Source organism: Octopus bimaculoides, chromosome 2, assembly GCF_001194135.2.
Source record: "Octopus bimaculoides isolate UCB-OBI-ISO-001 chromosome 2, ASM119413v2, whole genome shotgun sequence".
NCBI classification, from domain to species: domain Eukaryota; kingdom Metazoa; phylum Mollusca; class Cephalopoda; order Octopoda; family Octopodidae; genus Octopus; species Octopus bimaculoides.
In genome coordinates this window covers 191,254,627-191,274,932 of record NC_068982.1, presented here as the reverse complement: position 1 = coordinate 191,274,932, position 20,306 = coordinate 191,254,627, and the positions used below count along the sequence as shown (strand labels likewise).

The window sequence follows — 20,306 nt, the reverse complement described above, 5'->3', positions numbered from 1 at the left end:
ATATATATATATATATATATATATATATATATATATATATAAAGAGTTTCATGGCAACTTTCTTTCACTTCTCAAGGTTCATTCAAACAGTTATATATAATGAACAAACAGTTAAATGAATGTGTGTGCAATAAGTAGAAAAATGGACTCCATCTGGTGAAATAGAGTAGAGTTAGATTAATTCAGAGTTGAAATACTGTGATTTATGACTCATAGTCATTTGGTGACAAACTAATAATAATAACCATAATATATATATATATATATATATACACACCTCAGGTACACACCCTAAGTATCTGACTAACCTCTCTGCTGCAAGAGTACACATGGAGAGCCAGGTATCATCATTAACAACAACAACAACATTAGCAGAAAATGAAAAAAAAAAAAAAAGGAAAATCATGAAATAAACTTATAATTATTCAGTGAACTCAATTCCAATAAAATAATTGTAGTATTTTATTGGCACCAGATGTATGCAAAGTGAACAGAGGCAAGATTTGAGTCAAGAATGTAAAAGAATTACAGAAAATACAAGGTGTTTCATCAAAAACCATTCCTCTCACCTTATCTGGCTTACTTACTCAAAATATTCTCTTAAATTCTATTTTTTTTTTCACCATTTTAATGTTTTAAATATTTTACAAATCAGATGTGTTAAATGAAGATTAATATTCTTCTAAAATAACAGTATTACTATAAATAATATTGTTATGTCTTGGGAGGGCCATTATGCCAATAACACACGCACTGGTTCAATATCACATCTTCGTTGTCAGTCAATTGGTTATATATCTAACCAACTGACTAAGCGATCGTTTGTTTAATGTGCAGGTTAAACAATCAATCGGCTGTTTCTTGGTCAAAGTTCTTTCGTTGCTGTCTGCGACCTTTTCACTGACTTTCCCCCTCACTCCAAGGTCTGCTCTAAGTCTGTCTGAGAACTGGTCTTGTGTCTGGCTGTGTGTGTGTATGTGTTTGCTTAGAAGAGGAAGTAAGGGTGAGAGCAAACAGTTTGTTTGTGTTGCATGTGCGTGTGTGCGTGGTTGTGTGTGTACACCTATGTGATTGCCTGCATTTGTGTTTGTGTGTCAATTAGCCATCTGTGATCTCTTCAAGGGTTCAGACTTTAGAGCGAGAGGGGAAGTTGCTGAGTCACTGAAAAAGTTGCAAACGGTGACAAAAGAACTGACCAAGAAACAGCCGATTGATTGTTTAACCAGCACATTAAATAAATGACCAATTAGTTAGTTGGTTAGATATATAACCAACTGACTAACAATAAAGAAGTGATATTGAACCAGTGCATGTGTTATGATTGGTGTAACAACCCTCCTAAAACACAACAAAACTTCTTTTGTCACATGAATTCACATCCTTGCAAACCAAATACAAAAACCAAGTAATCTTAAATAATAATTTTACTTTGAATGTTTTAAAAAACAGTTAAAGGATATTTTTTATAGAAAAGGTTATAAAAAAGAAAATATATTCATTATGTAAACAAAAGTTAATTAAAACAACTTTAATGCTAATGAAATATAGTCAACATATTGACCACAATAAAAGAGACATTTGTCATATTGCTTTCAATGGATGAATAATGGTCTAAGGCTGTGTCAGGAACCATTACAATAAAAAACAATTTGGATATTATCAAGGGTGGTGCCTTCCTCAAAGACAATAGCAGTGAAATATAAATGGTTTATAGGAAATCTCACTGTAAACATTTTTGGTGTAGGAAAGTGCCATAAAAATAATTGACCCCTTCCTCCCACCGATTCTTTAAAATGGCAACTTCATCAATTAACCCACCAATTAGAGAAAGTTAATTTCTTTAAAATGAGTTATCTAGTTTACAGTCTACTTGTGTGCCTCTTTTGTAGCAAAATTTCCCACAGCAGAAATGTTTAAGGTGAATTTTCCGGACACGAATATAAATGTATTTGGTTTTAACTACGGAAGCAAATCTGGGTAAAAACAGTCGGCTTTCTAAGGACTTATTACTGGTGTCTTTGTTTGGCAGTAAGCCACATATTTATAGAACAGGAGGAATAGGATTATATGACATTCATGCCTTTCCAAGAGTTATTAGTGGCAAAAATGAAAGAGCTGCAACCAAGAATTAAGAAATAGGTTGCAAATTATTTGCTTCAACAGCTTACCAATTTTCTATGTGTGTGTGTGTGTGTGTGTATACACATACTGTAACTAATGACATACAATAAATTAAAAAAAACATTAACAAGTCTTAACAAATTGTTTGTTTATAACAGCAGTTTTAAAATTTTGTTTTAGTAACTATTTTTCAACAATATGTTAAAATTTTAACAATTGGTGATAAAAAATTACTTTGCTTTCACTGGTAGAGAAGAAGAACAACATTTGAATATTTTTTTCTAATTTTCTATTGAAGTAAAGAATTCTAAAATAATTAAATCAATAAGCAACATGAAGTTAAAGGCCAACGTCAAGAAACCGCTGCATTCCATGTTTAAGAGTTTCGAAACTAGCAGTGAATAGTCACAAATATATAAATAAATACACACATACCACACACGTTTATGTGCTGTCATATTTAACATGTTCATGTCCGCTTGGGTGTAGGAAACCCTTTCACTACTGTGGAAACGTTGGGTTATGAATGATGCTATCAGCTCAAGTGATGCCTGCATTGCGGCTGCTGCGTTGTGCTTTGCCAATTATAAATACTAAATTTGTTCTTAGTTACCTGATGCGGCAGCAGAGGATGGGTTCCGTATTTGTAGCTGATGCCATGCAATAATGCAGAAATGCATGTGACTAACGACATCCGTAGCCCAATCTGTTTTTCTTCAAACATTATTCATGAAGAGAAACTTCTTCCAAAAATATTTCCACAGCAATAGATCTTCTCATCTCTGAATGTGCATTAACGAGTAAAATACGACTGCACACACGCACGTGTGTGTATGTGTGTGTAATTGAATCACAAACAAATCCCATTTGTGTTAGCAGCCACAGTTTAAAATATATAAAAATGTATTTTTAGTTGAATCTCAGATTAATGTTCAAAATATAACTAAAAAAAAACAAAACGCCCTCATTTTTTTCCCACCTCCCCCATTAATAAATTCACATTTTCCTTTGTTTCCATGATATATTTTTGTTTCAACTGAACAAGCACAATGTATGCAAGTAGATGGGGCTCTGCATAAAGCCCACCACTTCACATGCTTTGTGCAGGAGATAAAAACCAGAACAATCGACTTGTTTGTGTTCCATCATACAACAATAACAACAGTAACTTTCTACTTATGTACAACAACGCCTGTCGGCCAGCAATGCACTTTGATATTTTGTACACTGTACACACCTTGCACATTATATACACACTGTACAATGTATCCATCATACATACATTGTGTTTATTTAAACGGCACAAAAAATGAAAACCTCAAAATAGATAGGAAAATTGGGGAAGTTTAATTGCTGTGAGGGAGAGGGGTGAAGGGGGGCGTCAAACATTTTGGGGGGTTTTGACTCTTGAGAAATACAGAGAAAGTGGTGTTGTTATTGGCAAGAGACTGGGGAGTGGTAGGAGGTGAGAGAGGGGGGGTGAGTCAACCAAAAATTGGAGAGGGAATGTATTTTCAAAATAAGGATTGTCAATACTAATAATCCTTTCAACTATTGCCCCCCACCCAAGGCCTGACATTTGGGGGAGGGGGGATAGTTGAATACATCAACCTCACTACTTAACTGGCACTTTATTTCATCGACCCTGAAAGGATTAAAGGCAAAGCTGACCTTGGCAGAATTTGAACTCAGAACAAAAACAGACGAAATGCCTCGAAGCATCTCGTTTGGCACACTAACGATTCCGTCAGATTATTGCCTTGTTTTGCTAATTATTATCAACATCAGAACTTAAAATTTCAAGAACGAGGAGAAATAGAATAAGTGGGATGACAGTCGCAGCAGTAGCAGTAGTAGTAGTTGTCATAGTAGCAGTAGTAGCAGCAGTTAGATAATTAGTAAGTGCTCAAGACTTAATCCTTTAGAATAAGAATAGGGAACTTTTCACTGTACCCTAGTGGTGAGGGTAATTGAGAACCAGCAGAGGTCACATCTGTGATAAGAAAAATAACGAATCCTCAATTTCACAAATCCCTAACAAACATAAAATTACTGTTGTTGTCTTAAAGCTTCAACCTTTTTCATTTGGATTTTGGGGAATTCATTAGAAATGAGTTCAAATCTGAATTTAGGCAAAATTTTAACTGTGGGAATCATGGGCAACACACCAATCAACATGTTTAGAGTTGAGAGTTTTGGTTGTAAGCCCAATTGATTTATCCACCAAGAGTCTCTGGAGAGTGAGATAAAGTTGATAATTCTGACCAATATTTTAGAAGTTAGATTCCTTAACAAGCCCTATATACATTGCCCTATAGTAAATAAAGGGTGAACAACAACCATGTTAACTGTCCAATCCTTTAGCCTTGTGTTGTGGTTCCTTTGGAAATTACAAGAAGAATTAGGTTACCATATTTACAGGATCAACATTATTTCATATGTTGTGTGTCTTCTCCAAATGCACAATTATTATAGGTTTGAAGTCATGACCAGATGTGCCTCAAAGTTAAGAAACTCTATTATCATTTTCATTAATTTAAATCTTAAGCATTTCATTGACTGGTACCAGTGGTCATGTGTATGTAAAAAGTTTGCCTCCCAACCACATGGTCTCGAGTTCAGTCCCATGGCATGGCACCTTGGGCAAGTGTCTTCTACAACAGCCTTGGGCTGGCCAAAACCTTGTGAGTGGGTCTGGTAGGCAGAAACTGACAGAAGGCTATTATATGTGTGTGTATGTGTGTGTGAGCGTGTGTGTTACTGCCTCATTGTCTAGATATCACATGATGGTATAAACGAATGTCACCCTCACGCAAGTGGTGTCCTTTTCCAATCTAATATGAAAACATGAAGACTATTACTCTACTTGGAAATGGATAAAGGGTTAGCAACAGGAAGAGTATCCAACAGCAGAAAATCTGCCTCAACAAATTCCATCCAACTCATGCGAACATGGAAAAGTGGACGCTAAATGACAATTATCTTCATTTTAATGTCCACTTTATGATGCTGAGATGCATTGGACACTGGCATGTGTGCATGTGTATATGTATGTGTGTGTATGTATATATATATATATATATACATACATGCATGCATATATGTACCCACACAAGCATTTCATTTGTTTATGCACCTACACCCAATCTGTCTCTGACAATTCTCCTTCCTTCCAAACACTCACCCCTCCATCATTCTTCTGACTACGGCACTATTATTCTCTCATCTGCTGTAATTATATGACAATGGAACGGCACATTTCATCCCCAGCCATGTATACCATCTCATTTTGCCAAAGGTAGTCCCCTCCTGTTTCCACCCCTCTGTACTCCTGACCCTAGCACAGTGCATCTCTCTCTTGCACCCCACACCTACACACTTCCAATAATCTGCACTGCAACCTGTCACCCCCTCCCCACCTCACTCCTATTTCCACTACCTTTCACCAGAAGTTGATATTCACAACTGATCAGGTCTCCCCCCTGTATTTGCCATTCCCCTCTGTCCATATGCCACTCTTCTTTCATGCTCCAGTGAACTTGCCTACCCCCTGCACCACTCAAACCTTCCTTTTCCATGGAGGTAGATACAACTACTAAACTACATGCATCCACTGGCACACAAGAATATAACCAGGCAAGCCAAATTCCAGGAACTGCCAAACTAGTGGTGGTGGTCCCTGTTGGCAGGAATCATCAAAGACATGCAAACAAAAGCTATGTTATGTTGGTGTACTTTAGGAAGAAGTACAAATGCTGTATTAGTCAGCATGTCTTGTGTCACTCCAGGATCTGGTTTTTATATCCTGCATTTCTGCAAAATTCCTGAAGGAAATGACAAAGGATTGCAACAAGCGGCAAAATTAGCCGCAAGAGAAAAGACCATTTCTAACTCATGCTAACATGAATTACATCTCTTTGCCTAACACTATCATCATCATCATCATCGTTTAACGTCCGTTTTTCATGCTGGCATGGGTGTGTGTGTGTGTGTGTGTAAATATATATATATATATATGGTATAATGAAGGAAATTGTTGTATACAATGCTCAGGTGCACTACAACTAAGAAAAGATCTTAAAAAATAAAATATATATATGTGTGTGTATGTATAGTTTACTGTTCTGTTATGGTAAGATCAACCAAAAAATGTATTCCATTCTGTGAGAGATGTCATTTAATGAGTTCACAGTATAAAGATAGGAGCTGCTAATAGTTTGTTGAAGGTTGCTCAGAGACACAAGGTATGTGTCTCAAACCTGCCTGGAAACATGTCTTCACAGCAAGAAACTATTAGTAACCCTTATCTTTATACTGTGTACATTAAATTATATATATATATATATATATATATATATATATATACACACACCACATACACATGTATTTATGCATGGAGATGTACATTAAATTATACCTAATTAGAAGAGTAAATGAACGAGCACAATCAAAACCCTACATCTACAGGAGCTAAATTTAGAAATATAGTTTCATGCGATACAAAGGAATGTTGTTATCTATATATATGATACACCATAAATGCATACATACACATACATATACTGTTTAGGAGTCTCTCTCTCTCTATATCTCTCTATCATCCATCTATCTATCTATATACACACATAAACACACACATAGGTTTTTCCAGGTGAACTGCAACTGGAAAATGGATCAGAGCCCTTCATTTGCATAACACAATCATTAGTTGTATGATTCATTAGTGAGTTAACAAATATTTGTCTCCCTACTGAAGATTAATTACTGTATTAATGAGTGTGTATGTGTTTATGTATACAATTTAGTTTGAGTATGGTAAAGGTTAGTAACACTAAGTTGCCCAAGCTGGAGCATAGGGAACAGCTGGGTTAATAGGGCTAAGGATTAGTGTCAAGTTTAGTAATTGTAGGGCATGATCTTTAGGGCAAGTGTTCCCTGCTACCACACACCAACTATTGTTTTGAGAGAGAGAGAGAGAGAGACTGTTACAAATAAAAAATAAACAGAAAGTCTAAATAAATAATGTAAGGCAGACATTGAATATGGAGAGACGACAGCATGAAGAAGAGGAAGAAGACTTGGATGGGAACAGCTGCAGGAAGAAAGAAGTGCCAGTAATTTGTCACAGGATATCCTAAACCTATCGGTCGGTTTTAACTGACCACTTGAGTTTTTGGAATAATTTCAGGTTTTATCTTTTGTTCCTTTTGGTATATATATATATATATATATATATATATATATATATATGTATGGTGGTATCTCAGAGGCGTGAATAACGGCCGATAAAATGAGAACAGTTTGGACATGTGTGGACAATGTCTTTGGTACTATCCATGCAGAATGGAATTAAGCAACAGCCACAAATACAACTGGAAAAGAAAAGAAGAAAAATACAAATAAACAACAAAATAAAGTAAGAATGAGATTTTAAAATTACTAAATATTATTGTTTTAATTAATAATAATATAATTGTTTTAATTAATAATATTATAATGGTTTGAAGCATTAATTAAGCCTTTGCACACCAACCTGCCTCAGACCGTTATTGTTTCTATGATACAAGTTTCCTGTTTTAAAGGGATCTTAATTAAAACTTCCCATTAAAATTTTATATTAATTTACGTTTCAAACGACAGCTTAAAAATGACAAAGTTATTTTACTAAATTCTTCATTATTTTCAAAATTAATTGAAACAAAGGTAGCATCGGTCAACAGAAACAGAATAAGGGTTAAACGTTATCTTTACAAATGAAGACTATTTTAACATCCACACTGCATGTCAATCAGTTTGATCTTCAATCTTTATCAGGTGGGTTCGGTCAGTCTGGCACCATGCCCATATCCACACATAGAATATCAAAAATTATAGTTTTATCTCAAAAGATGAGGTCAATAATGTGAAAAACGATAATTTTAACAAGAAGCTAAGCCTAGACATTAAAACATTTCAGAAAAGGTTTTATAAAATAGATTTAATCAAACACTATCACTGGACAATCAACTGTATTGAGTTCTAGTGGTGTGAAGTAGCTGTTGTGATGTTCATGCTTGTGCTAAGGTTTGTTAATAAATCCAGGTTTTACTTTTTATAGACGGAGGTGGCAAAAGTGAATAAGGATGTTGTGATATTCAAGCCTTTCTCAAAGGGATTAATGCAGTGGAAAATAGGTATGAATATAGGCATGGGTGTGTGTGTACATATTCTCTCTTTCTCTTTCTCACCCACACGTTTTTGACAACATATCAGTGAATTCCAGGTGGACCCTATTTAGGGTACAGCTATCTTTTGTTTGTTTCAGTCAGACTGTGGACATGCTGGGGCACCGCCTTGAAACTTTAGTTGAATGAATTGACCCCAGTACTTGTTTGTTTTAAACCTGGTACTTATTTCATTGGTGTCTTTTGATGAACCACTAAGTTACTGAAATGTAAACCAGCTGTCAAGAAGTAGTGGAAAACACACACAAAGAGGCTGCTTTCAGTTTCCATCAACCAAACTTACTCCGAAGGCTTTGGACAGCCCAAGGTTATAGCAGAAGACACTTGTCCGAGGAGCCACACAGTGGGACTGAACCTAGAGCCATGTGGCTGGGAAGCAAAGCTTCTCCTCACACAGCCTATATACCAGTAATACACTAACTCTTGTGCATCTGCTTTCCCGGCGGATTTCCCCATCACTTCAGTTTTAAATGAAGATCAATATTGGACAGAAAAGAAAGAAATTGCTTCTTGTTTCTATTTTTTGACTTACGCAAAGAAACTGAGGAGGAGGCAAATGACCCAGCTTAGGTTCCCAGTTTCATAATGAATACTTGTCATGATGTCAGCATTACACTTGGGACAACGAGTTTGTACGGAGGATTCACCAAAATGCAAAATCTGTGGGTGTTGCTGGATGACAACGGTCGTCTGTGGGAGCACTGCAATCAAAGAGTAGCAATTGAAGAAGTAAGTATCATTTGGGGTGAGAAGATGGCACAAGATTATTCACCATCTTCCTAACAAAAACCTTGGCCACCTTTTTGAATTTCATAAACCAAACATTCATGAACATGCTTACAGAATCAAAGAAAAAGACAACACAGCCCCAATGACTTTTGGAAACATCTTTTCACACTCAGAATTCAGTTGAATTAGGTACTTAAATAAAAGGTACCTTGCATATGTATCTATACTTATATGCATTATCATCTTTCAGGAACTGGATGATTTGACAGCATCCAACAAGTCAGAGGACTGTACCAAGTTCCAAGGTCTCCTTTGACATAGTTTTCACAGCTGAATGTCCTTTCTAGGGCCAATCACTTTAAAGAGTGTAGTGGGTGCTTTGTTTACAGCACCAGTGAGATTTCCATGCAGCTTGCAGTACTAAGAACCCCTTTGAAGGAGTGGGGCTACAGTTGAGAGAGAGGCAGCTTTGTGGAGATGAGAGAAGGGGCCAGAAATGAACAGGTTTCTTGCTGTGAAGGAGCTACATGGCTACTCGCATTATAGAAAAATGGACAGAAGTGATGTGTGTAGTGCTGGAAAGAGAAATAATGTTGATGATGATGATGATGATGATGATGATGATGATAGAGAGAGAGAGAGAGAGAGAGAGAGAGAGAGAGAGAGAGAGTCAGGGTGGGGGAGTATAAGAACAGGAAGGGTGGCTGGTGGTGGTGGTGGGAGTTGCAAGAATCAGAGAAAGTAAGGGATGAGTAGAGATGTAGGAGTGGTGTGAGTTTACTAAATGATGAATGAGGGTTGAGGCAGGAAGGGAGCTGGATAACCCTCACCTGTTTCCAAGCAAAGTAATATTTCTTCCAGGCCAGACATGTTTTCATGGAAGATTGGAAACGAAGGACATCACTCGTATGATGTTGATGCCTTTTTACAATGTTGTGAGATGTCAAGATAAGGAGATACAAAAACATACCCATACATGCATATACCGCAGGCTTCTTTCAGTTTCCAACCAAATCCATTCTAGGTTTTGGTTGGTTAAGCATAACCCTTTAGCTTTCGGATTACTCTGTCGAAGGTATTACTTAGTCTTTCTCATCATCGTCATTGTTTAACGTCTGTTTTCCATGCTGGCATGGGTTGGACAGTTTGACTGAGGACTGGCGAACCAGATGGCTGCACCAGGCTCCAATCTGATCTGACAAAGTTTCTACAGCTGGATGCCCTTCCTAATGCCAACCACTCCAAGAGTGTAGTGGGTGCTTTTTATGTGCCACCGGCACAGGGGACAGTCAGGCGGCACTGGCTTTCAATTTTCTCATAGCTGAGATTTCAAAGATATGATTGTTCAAGAACGAGATTGTAGGGTAGGTGTGAGAGGCCTGATCTTAACAGCTTGGACATAAAACAGAGAGAATACTTGGACACCTACACAAGGTGACATGCAGTGGGACAGAACCCAAAGCAATGCGGATGGGAATTGAAATTCCAGACCAAACAGCTATGTCAGCACTTCGCACTTGTGTGTGTGTGTGTGAGTGTGTGTATGCACACACACACACACAGTTTTACATCCACATACAGGAAATATATCGAAGTTAAAGTTAAAAGAAAAATTAATTAAAAATTAGAAATGATAACAAAATTAGATGAGGAAGAGAATCTGCAGAAAGAAACAAAGAAAATCAATGAGAAAACAACATGTGTGGGTGGTAGTGTGGTGGTGGTGATGGGGTGGAAGTGATGTGGGTGGGGGTATACTAAGTCAAATTCCAAAGAGAGAATGAGAGAGAAAAGAAGAGAGAGAGAATAAAAGCATTTACTTCTCTCTCTCTCTCTCTCTAAAAGATTTCTGACATTATAATCAAGAATTAAACCTTAATAGCAATTAAATGTTAATTAGTTTCACCTATTTTCTTGTTTAGTTTTGATCTTCATCAGTAAACAACAAAAGTTATCTCTTTAGGGGACTTCCTCTTTGTGTGTGTGGAGGTGATGGAGGTGGTGGAGTGTTGGCATACAACTCAACTGGTGCAAATGGCAACTCCTTAAAATTCTTACAAAACTGTTTACTTTTCTGATAGAAATCTCAGCAGATTTTAGAATTGATGAACCATTTAGCAATGAGAATTCTTCATTCAGGAATTTCTAGTGAAATTCAGGAAGACTTGCAGACATTTCAGTGCCACCGTTCAATTAAATCATAAATAGACAAGTGTAGACTTTAATACTTGCTTTCTTTTAGTAAAAATTACTCATAACTAATTAACAAACAGCTTCGTTATAATCACAGATGGACAGGTAGAATTATATCTGTAGGTTATTGATGTCGTTAACCTTTTGTCAAAGATAATCATTATCCCCATTGCTTTCAGTTAATCATGCTTTAACTTATAGCTTTGAGATTTCAGTGTTGTGATTTATTTTTAGAATGACTTTGTAGGGTCAGTGTGAGAGACCAGATCTGGTGAGTTTGAACATAAAAGAGTCAGGGTATTTTTAGTCAAATTTGAGTGTGATCATTACCAGCGTCGCCTTACTGGCACTTGTTGGGAAGCAAACTCCTTAACCACACGGCTATGCCTGACCTAATTTTCTTAAGGTAGTTATGTTATTTGTCTGCTATTTCTAGCAGATGAAGTGACCATTTAGAGGCTTTCTCATTGACACAGAATTTCTCCCCCCATCCTAATTCTTCAACTTCCTTTTTTAATCTGTAGTCTCACAACCTGCTAGAAATAACAACCAAATGTCCTTCAAATCTTCACAATAATAATACACTGCCTAAAAATAGAAATAAAACCCATTTTAGTCTTTGAAGCCAAGACAAGGAATTATGTCTGAAGCACAACAACGATTCTAAAATATCACATTTTTAGATTTCTCACACAATAAACAGGTCACCGGTTCCCTAATCTATTCGAATTCAATGAAGAGAAAAAGAAATATTAAAAAAAAAAAAAATGATAAATAAGATAAAAAGTTGAGCTGAAAAGCTCTTGTAGAAAGAAGACAGGAAGAATAATGGAATTATCTGAGATGATGGAGAATGGATTTAGTTTCTAAAAATATTCTCGGGATTGGAGAATATAAAAGAGAGTTTGGTGGTGGTGGAAATCTAGAGAATGTTCATACGATTTCGGAATCTTTTGTGAGAAAAAGAGATTGCTGGAAATGTTATTCTCCAACACTAAATATGGGCAGGGGCGGGGTGGTTTTGTTGGGGGTGTGACTAATGAATAATGGGATGATACCTGACTAATGAATGTCAGGCTAACATTTGGTAAAAGAAAATTGCTTATTGTTTGGTGAATGAATTTAGGTAGACTGTGACACTTTGTACATGGAGTGATGGTGAGGATGGAAGAAGAGAGAGGGAAAGAGAAGAAGTGAACTTACCTGGAGCTGTTGGCATCGGCCCATAACCTACAAATATAAAATAGTTTTGATAACAATATTAATGACAACAACAACAGTTATGAGAAAAATATCTGGAATATTAAAAAATCATCATCTACAATTTAGAAATTTGAAAAAGATAACGAGAAAAATTAATTAAAATTTTTTACAATGAGAAATTTCATAAATGGCAATGTGGTTTCATATCAGAATGATTTTGATTAGTTTCTTTAACGAGGAAAAGAAATTTAAATTGAAATTTACATTCAGCTTTGTTGGTCTTGTATCCAAATGCCTGTATGTGTATGGCATGTTCCCTGTTTATTGTATCTGTACTCCTATATATGTAATATCTGTACTCCTATATATGTAATATCTGTACTCCTATACATGTAATATCTGTACTCCTATATATGTAATATCTGTACTTTTGGTATACATACATCATACTTGCATTCCTGTGCTATATACATGTCATATCTGTACCTCTCTTGGCCTACTTACATGTCTGCATGTCACTTCACCAACCCTTTGCACTCAGAAACACAAAACATCACAGTCACAATATAAAACAAGAGAATAAAACAAGAGAAGTGAATTTTTGCAATAAAAAGCCTATGTTGCATGATTTTTAAGTCGGTAGAGTCTACGTGTACAAATCTTCAACTAGTTATATTGATGTCGCTTGGCCCAGTCATTACTTGATCAGTTTTCTCACATCATGTGGTTGTGGGTCCCTTTGGCTTCTCATGTACGAGTGTTGATTTGTTTCTCTTTCCATTTATTTATTTCCCCATCTTCAACCCCTTCTCTCCTATATTTATTTACCAATGTCTATACATTTACATATGGAGTGGGTTGGTTCAGGTTCATCATTTAACCCGTTTTCCATGCTGGCATGGGTTGGATGGTTTGACAGGAGGTGGAAAGGTTGGGAGTGGTGGGGAAGGGCCCATACCAGGCTCCAGTCATCTGTTTTGGTATGGTTTCTATAGCTGGACGCCCACCCTAAACCATTTTACAGGGTGTGCTGGGTACTTTTCACATGGAACCAGCATGAGTGCTACCCACGTGGCACTGGTATGAGTGCACCATCATCATTTAACGTCCACTTTTCCATGCTGGCATGGGTCAGATGGAATTTGTTGAGGCAGATTCTCTATGGCCAGACACCGTTTCTATCCCCAATCCTCACCTGCATCCAAACAAAGGTAACATTTCCTTCCTGTGGTCAGAGATGGTTTACACTTTTAGGACGGTGGTGCTTGTTTACAGGCATCCTCTGATGTCAAGACAAGGAGAAAGGAATGACCTTAACGACAACAGGAACAATATAACCATTCTTTACATCAGGAATAATAGAAGTACATGTAAATGATGATGATGATGAAGAAGATTAAGTAGTTTGGTAATTTAACTCCACAGAAACAATGATGAAGGGTTGTAGGAGCTGTTTATTGTTGTTGATACGGGTTCCATTCCGTGTCCTGGGCACTTCTAGCTGCTTCCTTTCCGCTCTTTTAACCTTTCCCAAGGAGTTATACAGCATCTAGGCAGCTGTGTGGTAAGAAGTTTGCTTCCCAACCACATCAGCTGTAAGACTACGACCATGCTGGAGCACTGCCTTTATTTTCTAACAGTTTTGTTGCCACTTTATGGCACGAAGTTGGTCTATGATTGAGTCTGTAGAAGCTGATCTTCCCCGAGTGTATCCTTGTATGCTTGGCTGGTCTGGTATCATCATTAGGAGTTTATCCAATGTTGTTTTTTTAATGTTTCAGTAGAGTTTTTTTATCATCATCATCATCATCATCGTCGTTTAACGTCCGCTTTCCATGCTAGCATGGGTTGGACGATTTGACTGAGGACTGGTGAAACCGGATGGCAACACCAGGCTCCAATCTAATTTGGCAGAGTTTCTACAGCTGGATGCCCTTCCTAATGCCAACCACTCAGAGAGTGTAGTGGGTGCTTTTACGTGTCACCCGCACGAAAACGGCCACGCTCGAAATGGTGTCTTTTATGTGCCACCCGCACAAGCCAGTCCAGGGGCACTGGCAACGATCTCACTCGAAAATCCTACAGGAGCCAGTCAGGCGGTACTGGCAACGGCCACGCTCAAAATGGTGCATCTCATGTGCCACCCGCACAAGAGCCAGTCCAGGGGCACTGGCAACGATCTTACTTGGCTTGCCGGGTCTTCTCACGCACAGCACATTTATATATTTCTGATTTCTTTAGAAAAGCAGTTGAAAGGCTGAGGATCCCTAAATATTAGACTGGCACAGTAGAGTGTTTTTGCTTGTGATTTCAAAGATGGTACTTTTGGAAGCTGACAGTAGCCACCAATTCATGCATTAAAATCTTCTCTAATATGGAAGTTTAGAAAATGCTCTTTCAGGATTTTGCTGAACTGCTAAGTTATAAGGACATAAACAAACCAACAGCAGTTGTCAAGTGGTGGTGGAAGACAAATACAAAGGCACACACACACACACACACAAGTAGTTTCCATCAACTATATCCACTCAGAAAGAATTGGTTGGCCCAGGGTTACAGTAGAAGACACTTACCAAAGTGCTGTGTAGTGGGGTTGAACCTGAAGTCATGTGGTTCCAAAGTAAGCTTCTTAACAACACAGCCTTGCTTTTATTTGTTTTATCTATTTTTTTTTTTAACCCTAAAGCATTCAAACTGGTCATATCTGTCCTAAATGTTTTTCTTTTTTTTGTTCAAACTGGCCAGATCTGTCCTCTCACACCTACCCCACAATGTCATTCTATAAATCATCGATTATATCACTGAAATCTCAAAGGTACCAAATAATGCACAATTAATTCAAAACAACGGGAATTAATAAGGATTACACTCGACAAAGTAATCTGAATGCTAAAGGGTTAAAGAAATCCCAGATTATTTCCAATAAACATTATTTACTGAATGAAACTATAATAATGGTTTCACCCTTTGGCACAAGGCCAGCAATTTAGGGGCAGAGTGGGGGATAAGTCGATTACACTGAGCCCCCCCCCCTCCATCCCCAGCAATCAACTGGTACTTATTGACCCTGAAAGGATGAAAAGCAAAGTGATCCTCACCAGAACTGAACTCACAACGTAAAGAACCAGAAGACATACCATCAAACATTTTGCTGAGTGTGTTCATAGTTCTGCCAGTTTGCCATTTTTAGTGAAACTACAACATAATACTGGTCATGCTGTACAGTTATTGATTAATCTAAATCTTGACCAACTAACTAATCAATATTTTAACTCGTTAATATGTTTAAATGAGCTTTCAACTCTTCAAGACAACAGTTGTTTTTTTCTAAGATTGAAATGCAGTTAGAAACTGTTAAGTCTAAAAGACTACGGAACCAAAAAAGATGGTTTTCTTCTTTGAAGATTTTGGAGAGAAAAAAATCCCACAAAACCTCAAATATCTTTGTTATTTTGTGTTGTTTCTGAAAATGAATTGGAGATTCCTGATGAAAGAGTTATTTTCAGAACCATTATGGGAAAGAAAGTAATTTATTTTTTGAAATAACATTAAAAAGTGAGAGACAACCATGTCATTAGATATATCAAGAGAGATAAATATAATGTTTGATGTACAACAACAGGAAATAAAACATTTGTATAATAAAGATACTTTCAACACTTGAAACCTGCAATTTGTTATTAATAATAATAGTAATAGTAATAATAATAATAATAATAATAATAGTAATAGTAATAATAATAATAATAATAATAATAATAATAATAATAATAAAGGTGATCCAGAAGACAGTATTGTTGGGTACAGCTCACATTCTAAGGAGAATATTGTCTCTTTGAGTCAGAGGAGAAGAAGGCACTACTTGAAACCTTTGAGGATTTGTTGTTGCCTGCTTTCGAGTAAAGAATAACTGGTAAGTGAGAACTATTCGAGTCTTTCATAATAATAATAATAATAATAATAATAATAATAATAACAATAATAACAACAACAATAATAGATGTTCAAAATGCGTAAAAGAAAAACACTGATGGGTGATTTCTAGCTTTGTGTCACAAACTGTTTCTTTATATAAACTACTACCACTGTACTACAACAGATACTACAGCAGGTAACATACTGGAGAAGTGAGGAGGGGGAGAAACAAAGGAAACACAATGATGCAGGAGGTGGAGGTGGGTTGATGAAAGAAATCAACAGAAAACAACGACAACCAGGAGTGAACTAAATACATGTCTACACAGATTTTACAATTCGTTCTCCTTTTTATGTAGAATAGAATTGCCAGAGTAAACCAAATATTTTGGGATGCTGCATTTCATTTTTGCAATTCACTCTTCAAGTGCATAAACAGCCTAAACCTACAATCAACTAAAGAAGTGGAACTAGAACACACACAAATACTGAACAGTGGGAAGGAGTGCTCAACACCACATTGATGGGATACTATTCTTCGTTTGGGGGTTGATAAGGCTACTGAGGCTTTCATGTAAAGAAATCCTCATAATGGTTCAAGCATACCACATGGAAGTGTTGGTACTCATCTTTATTTTGGATGGGAATCCAAAGTGGGGAGGAGTACCAATGTTCCCACGTAGCATGCTTGAACAATTGTGAAGATTTGTTTACATGAAACTATTGGTAGCCTTGATAACCCATAAATAAATAATATCTATCCACCAATGCTGTATTGAGCACTCCTTCTCACTGTTCAGCATTTGTGTGTGTGTGTGTGTTTGTGTAAGGCATGAATCAATGAAGATGCAGGAAGAAAAGTGAGTAAAATATTCTTTTGTTGTATCATTGACGGCTTCACAACATGAGATGATTAAAATAAGGAGAAGTGACAAACAACAGATGGAGTATTATTGAATGTTCACCAGAGGAACATGCAATGTGATCAATACATCAATACTATTGGTATACAAAGGAAACAATCACAATCACGGGGTGATAAAAAAAAAAATCTGCAATGAAGTCCATGCACAGAAGGACTTACCTGGAGGGGGTGCCCAGGCTGTTGGGTAACAAATTTGTTAAAATTTCATTAATTTCATTGAGACTAAAAGCAAAATGATTAATATGCAAATTCATGCAAGGATGTCAACAGATTAACTCGTTTGATACCAAGATGCCCAAGATCAGGTTTTCTGTTTTAAATAAATTAAAACCTTGCATGAAAATTTAATGCTAAAATTCTAAATGTTCATTTAATAATGGCAAATTTATTTTAGTAAGTTCTTCATTATTTTCAGAATTAATTGAAACAAAAGCAGTGCATTTCAACAGAAATATGGTAACAAAAGAGTTATGATCAAATGGTTCCAGAATTATGATTAACGGTAGCAGTAGAAATATCTCTGTCTCCCCTTCATACAAGGTCTCAAATTTTCAGAAGATAGAGAAATGAGATTGTGTGTCATGTTGGGTCATAGTTGACTAAAGAGGTGGCAGAAAGATGAGAGGAGTTTGTTGGACACTGGCTGAGGTACTCAGATTCTGATGGAGGGCAATGCTGTATTAAATATCAAACTAATTAACTCAATCATTTGTTTCAACCTTTAGCATTTAATCTGGTCATATCCAGCCCAAATATTCTACCAGTTTTATGTAAAAACTGTCCAGCTTCAACCTCTCACATCTACCCTACAATGTCATTCTAAAAACACACCATTGAAATCTTGAAGTTACAAGTTAATGTGTGATCAATTCAAAACAACATGAAGAAATAAGTCTTACATTTGGCAAAGAAATCTAAATGCTAAAGGGCCAATGTGCTGCTTAAACAATCAATTGGTCGTTAGTTCAAGTCTTATTTGTTGCTATTCCTGACCTTCTCAGTGACCTGTCCTCTCTCCTCAACGTCTGACTATGACTGAGAATTAGAAAAAAAGATACTTACAGTTTCTCAAGCAGCCACCACCTAAAAATTGATTGCTTTATTTCGGTGCCAAGATAAGGATTGGTGCTTTTAACAGGACACAGCACACTTTGACTTAATACATCACACACCTGTATTTAAGCCCACCTGTCTCTATACCTAGCTTAGGTTAGCCCAATACAGACAATGTTGATTGGGGTGGCCCTGGTTTTCAAAGTCAATTGGTGAGAGTAACAGAAAAGTTTGAAGAAAGGGAAATAAGTTATTTTACTGATCTGTTGTAATTGATAAGATCTATGATCCCAGATCTCCCTTCCATGACCATTCCATTTTTTACTTTTTCCAAATCTTGCAATAAGTATTTTCTTTCCTAAATTTGTTTTAAAGTTTTTAGAATATTGAGAAGAAGATTTGGCTACTGTTTCTAGCAGACTCACTGACCAGATGTCAGTTCAAGTTATTTGTGTTGGTCATCTCTTCTCCACTGAAACCGTTTCCATATAAAAGAGAAGCAAAAATATTATGAAGAAAACAATCTGAAAAAAAAGACTAAATTTGGATAAAGAAACCATCTTGTTCCACATTGAGGCAAATGCAAAATGTACACACACACACACACACACACACACACATACACACACACACAGGGGGATGCATACAAGCACACACACAAATGCATGCACACCATACACAGCTCTTTGAAAAGAGAAAATCTCTTAACATGTAGCTTCCAAATAGATTGAAAGAATATGGACTTTCTTCTTCATTTTACATCATGTAATTGCATCATGTTGTTACTACATGTTATAACTACATGTTGTAAGAACACTGTGTCATGTTAGTGCAGTTAATCTCAAACGTTAGAGCAAACAGAAAAAGTATTTTAGAGCACTTTGTGAAAAAAAAGTCAAACATTTATACAGGGTTTTGGTAATATACTAAAAAAAAAGGAGGGCAGGGGGTGATTTATCTAGTTTAATTAATAAATTTTAAAATAATTTTTTTACCCAAAGTATAATTATGAAAACATCATCATCATCATTTAACGTCCGCTTTCCATGCTAGCATGGGTTGGACGTTTTGACTGAGGAGTGGTGAACCAGATGGCTGCACCAGGCTCCAATCTGATCTGGCAGAGTTTCTACAGCTGGATGCCCTTCCTAATGCCAACCACTTTACAGAGTGTACTGGGTGCTTTTTTATGTGCCACCGGCACAAGGGCCAGTCATGCGGTACTGGCAACAGCCACGCTCAAAATGGTGTTTTTTACGTGCCACCTGCACAGGAGCCAGTCCAGCGGCACTGGCAACGACCTCGCTCAAATGTTTTTTCATGTGTCACCGGCACAAGTGCCAGGAAGGCGACGCTGGTAACAATCACGCTCAAATGGTGCTATTTACGTGTCACCGGCACAGAAGCCAGACAGCTGCTCTGGCAATGATCAAGGTCAGACAAAACAACACGTAAAATTTATTTGTGTATTTTTTAAATATAATTATTTTATTTTCAGAGCACCGTTTGAAAAGTCCTGTATTAGGGTCCACATAAGGTCAGACCATTTTGTTAGCATTTACAATATTTAGTTAAATATTCAGTAGTAAATATTTACAAAACGACAGTGAATATCAAATAGACTGCAGAGAACATTTATTAGCCAATGGTGAATATCTAACATTCAGCAGTGAATGTTTGACAGTTATCAATGAATATCAAACATCTTACAGTAAACTGTTACTAGCCAGCAGTGAATATTGAATGGAATGCAGTAAATGCTTAAAAACTTATGCACCCATTTCTGTCCATGTGAAAAAGAGTCTTTGAATTTGCTTTTTTTAATATTCCTGAAAACAATGTCTATTACTGCTTTCAGCTGAAAGTCAACCATTTTGTACAACCAATGGTTTTAGTTGGTACCAATGAATGTAAGATATTTAAAATAACAAAAAAAAAAAAAA

The 20,306-nt window shown here is 36.7% G+C and overlaps 2 protein-coding genes across 5 annotated transcripts in view; one reads left to right on the top strand and one right to left on the bottom strand.

Annotated features, from left to right (window-relative positions):
- The window catches only part of LOC106871088 (tyrosine-protein phosphatase non-receptor type 13), a 217,697-nt gene extending 214,226 nt beyond the window's left edge, over positions 1–3,471 (top strand). Inside the window, exon 16 of the mRNA XM_052965917.1 lies at positions 3,424–3,471. Coding sequence (XP_052821877.1) covers positions 3,424–3,471 — 48 coding nt within the window. The remainder of the gene's footprint in view (positions 1–3,423) is intronic.
- Positions 447–20,306, bottom strand: part of LOC106871095 (lipopolysaccharide-induced tumor necrosis factor-alpha factor homolog) — a 50,552-nt gene continuing 30,692 nt past the window's right edge. For 2 of the 4 annotated variants that reach the window (XM_014917393.2, XM_014917395.2), the window contains 3 exons: positions 12,471–12,497; positions 8,878–9,046; positions 447–7,493 (listed from right to left, as the gene is read on the bottom strand). In XM_014917393.2, the coding sequence (XP_014772879.1) occupies positions 7,385–7,493; positions 8,878–9,046; positions 12,471–12,497 (305 nt within the window). In that variant the 3' untranslated portion in view covers positions 447–7,384. Of the gene's footprint in view, positions 7,494–8,877; positions 9,047–12,470; positions 12,498–17,469; positions 17,488–20,306 lie in introns of all 4 variants that reach the window. The other 2 variants (XM_014917392.2, XM_052965823.1) reach the window with 2 other exon arrangements.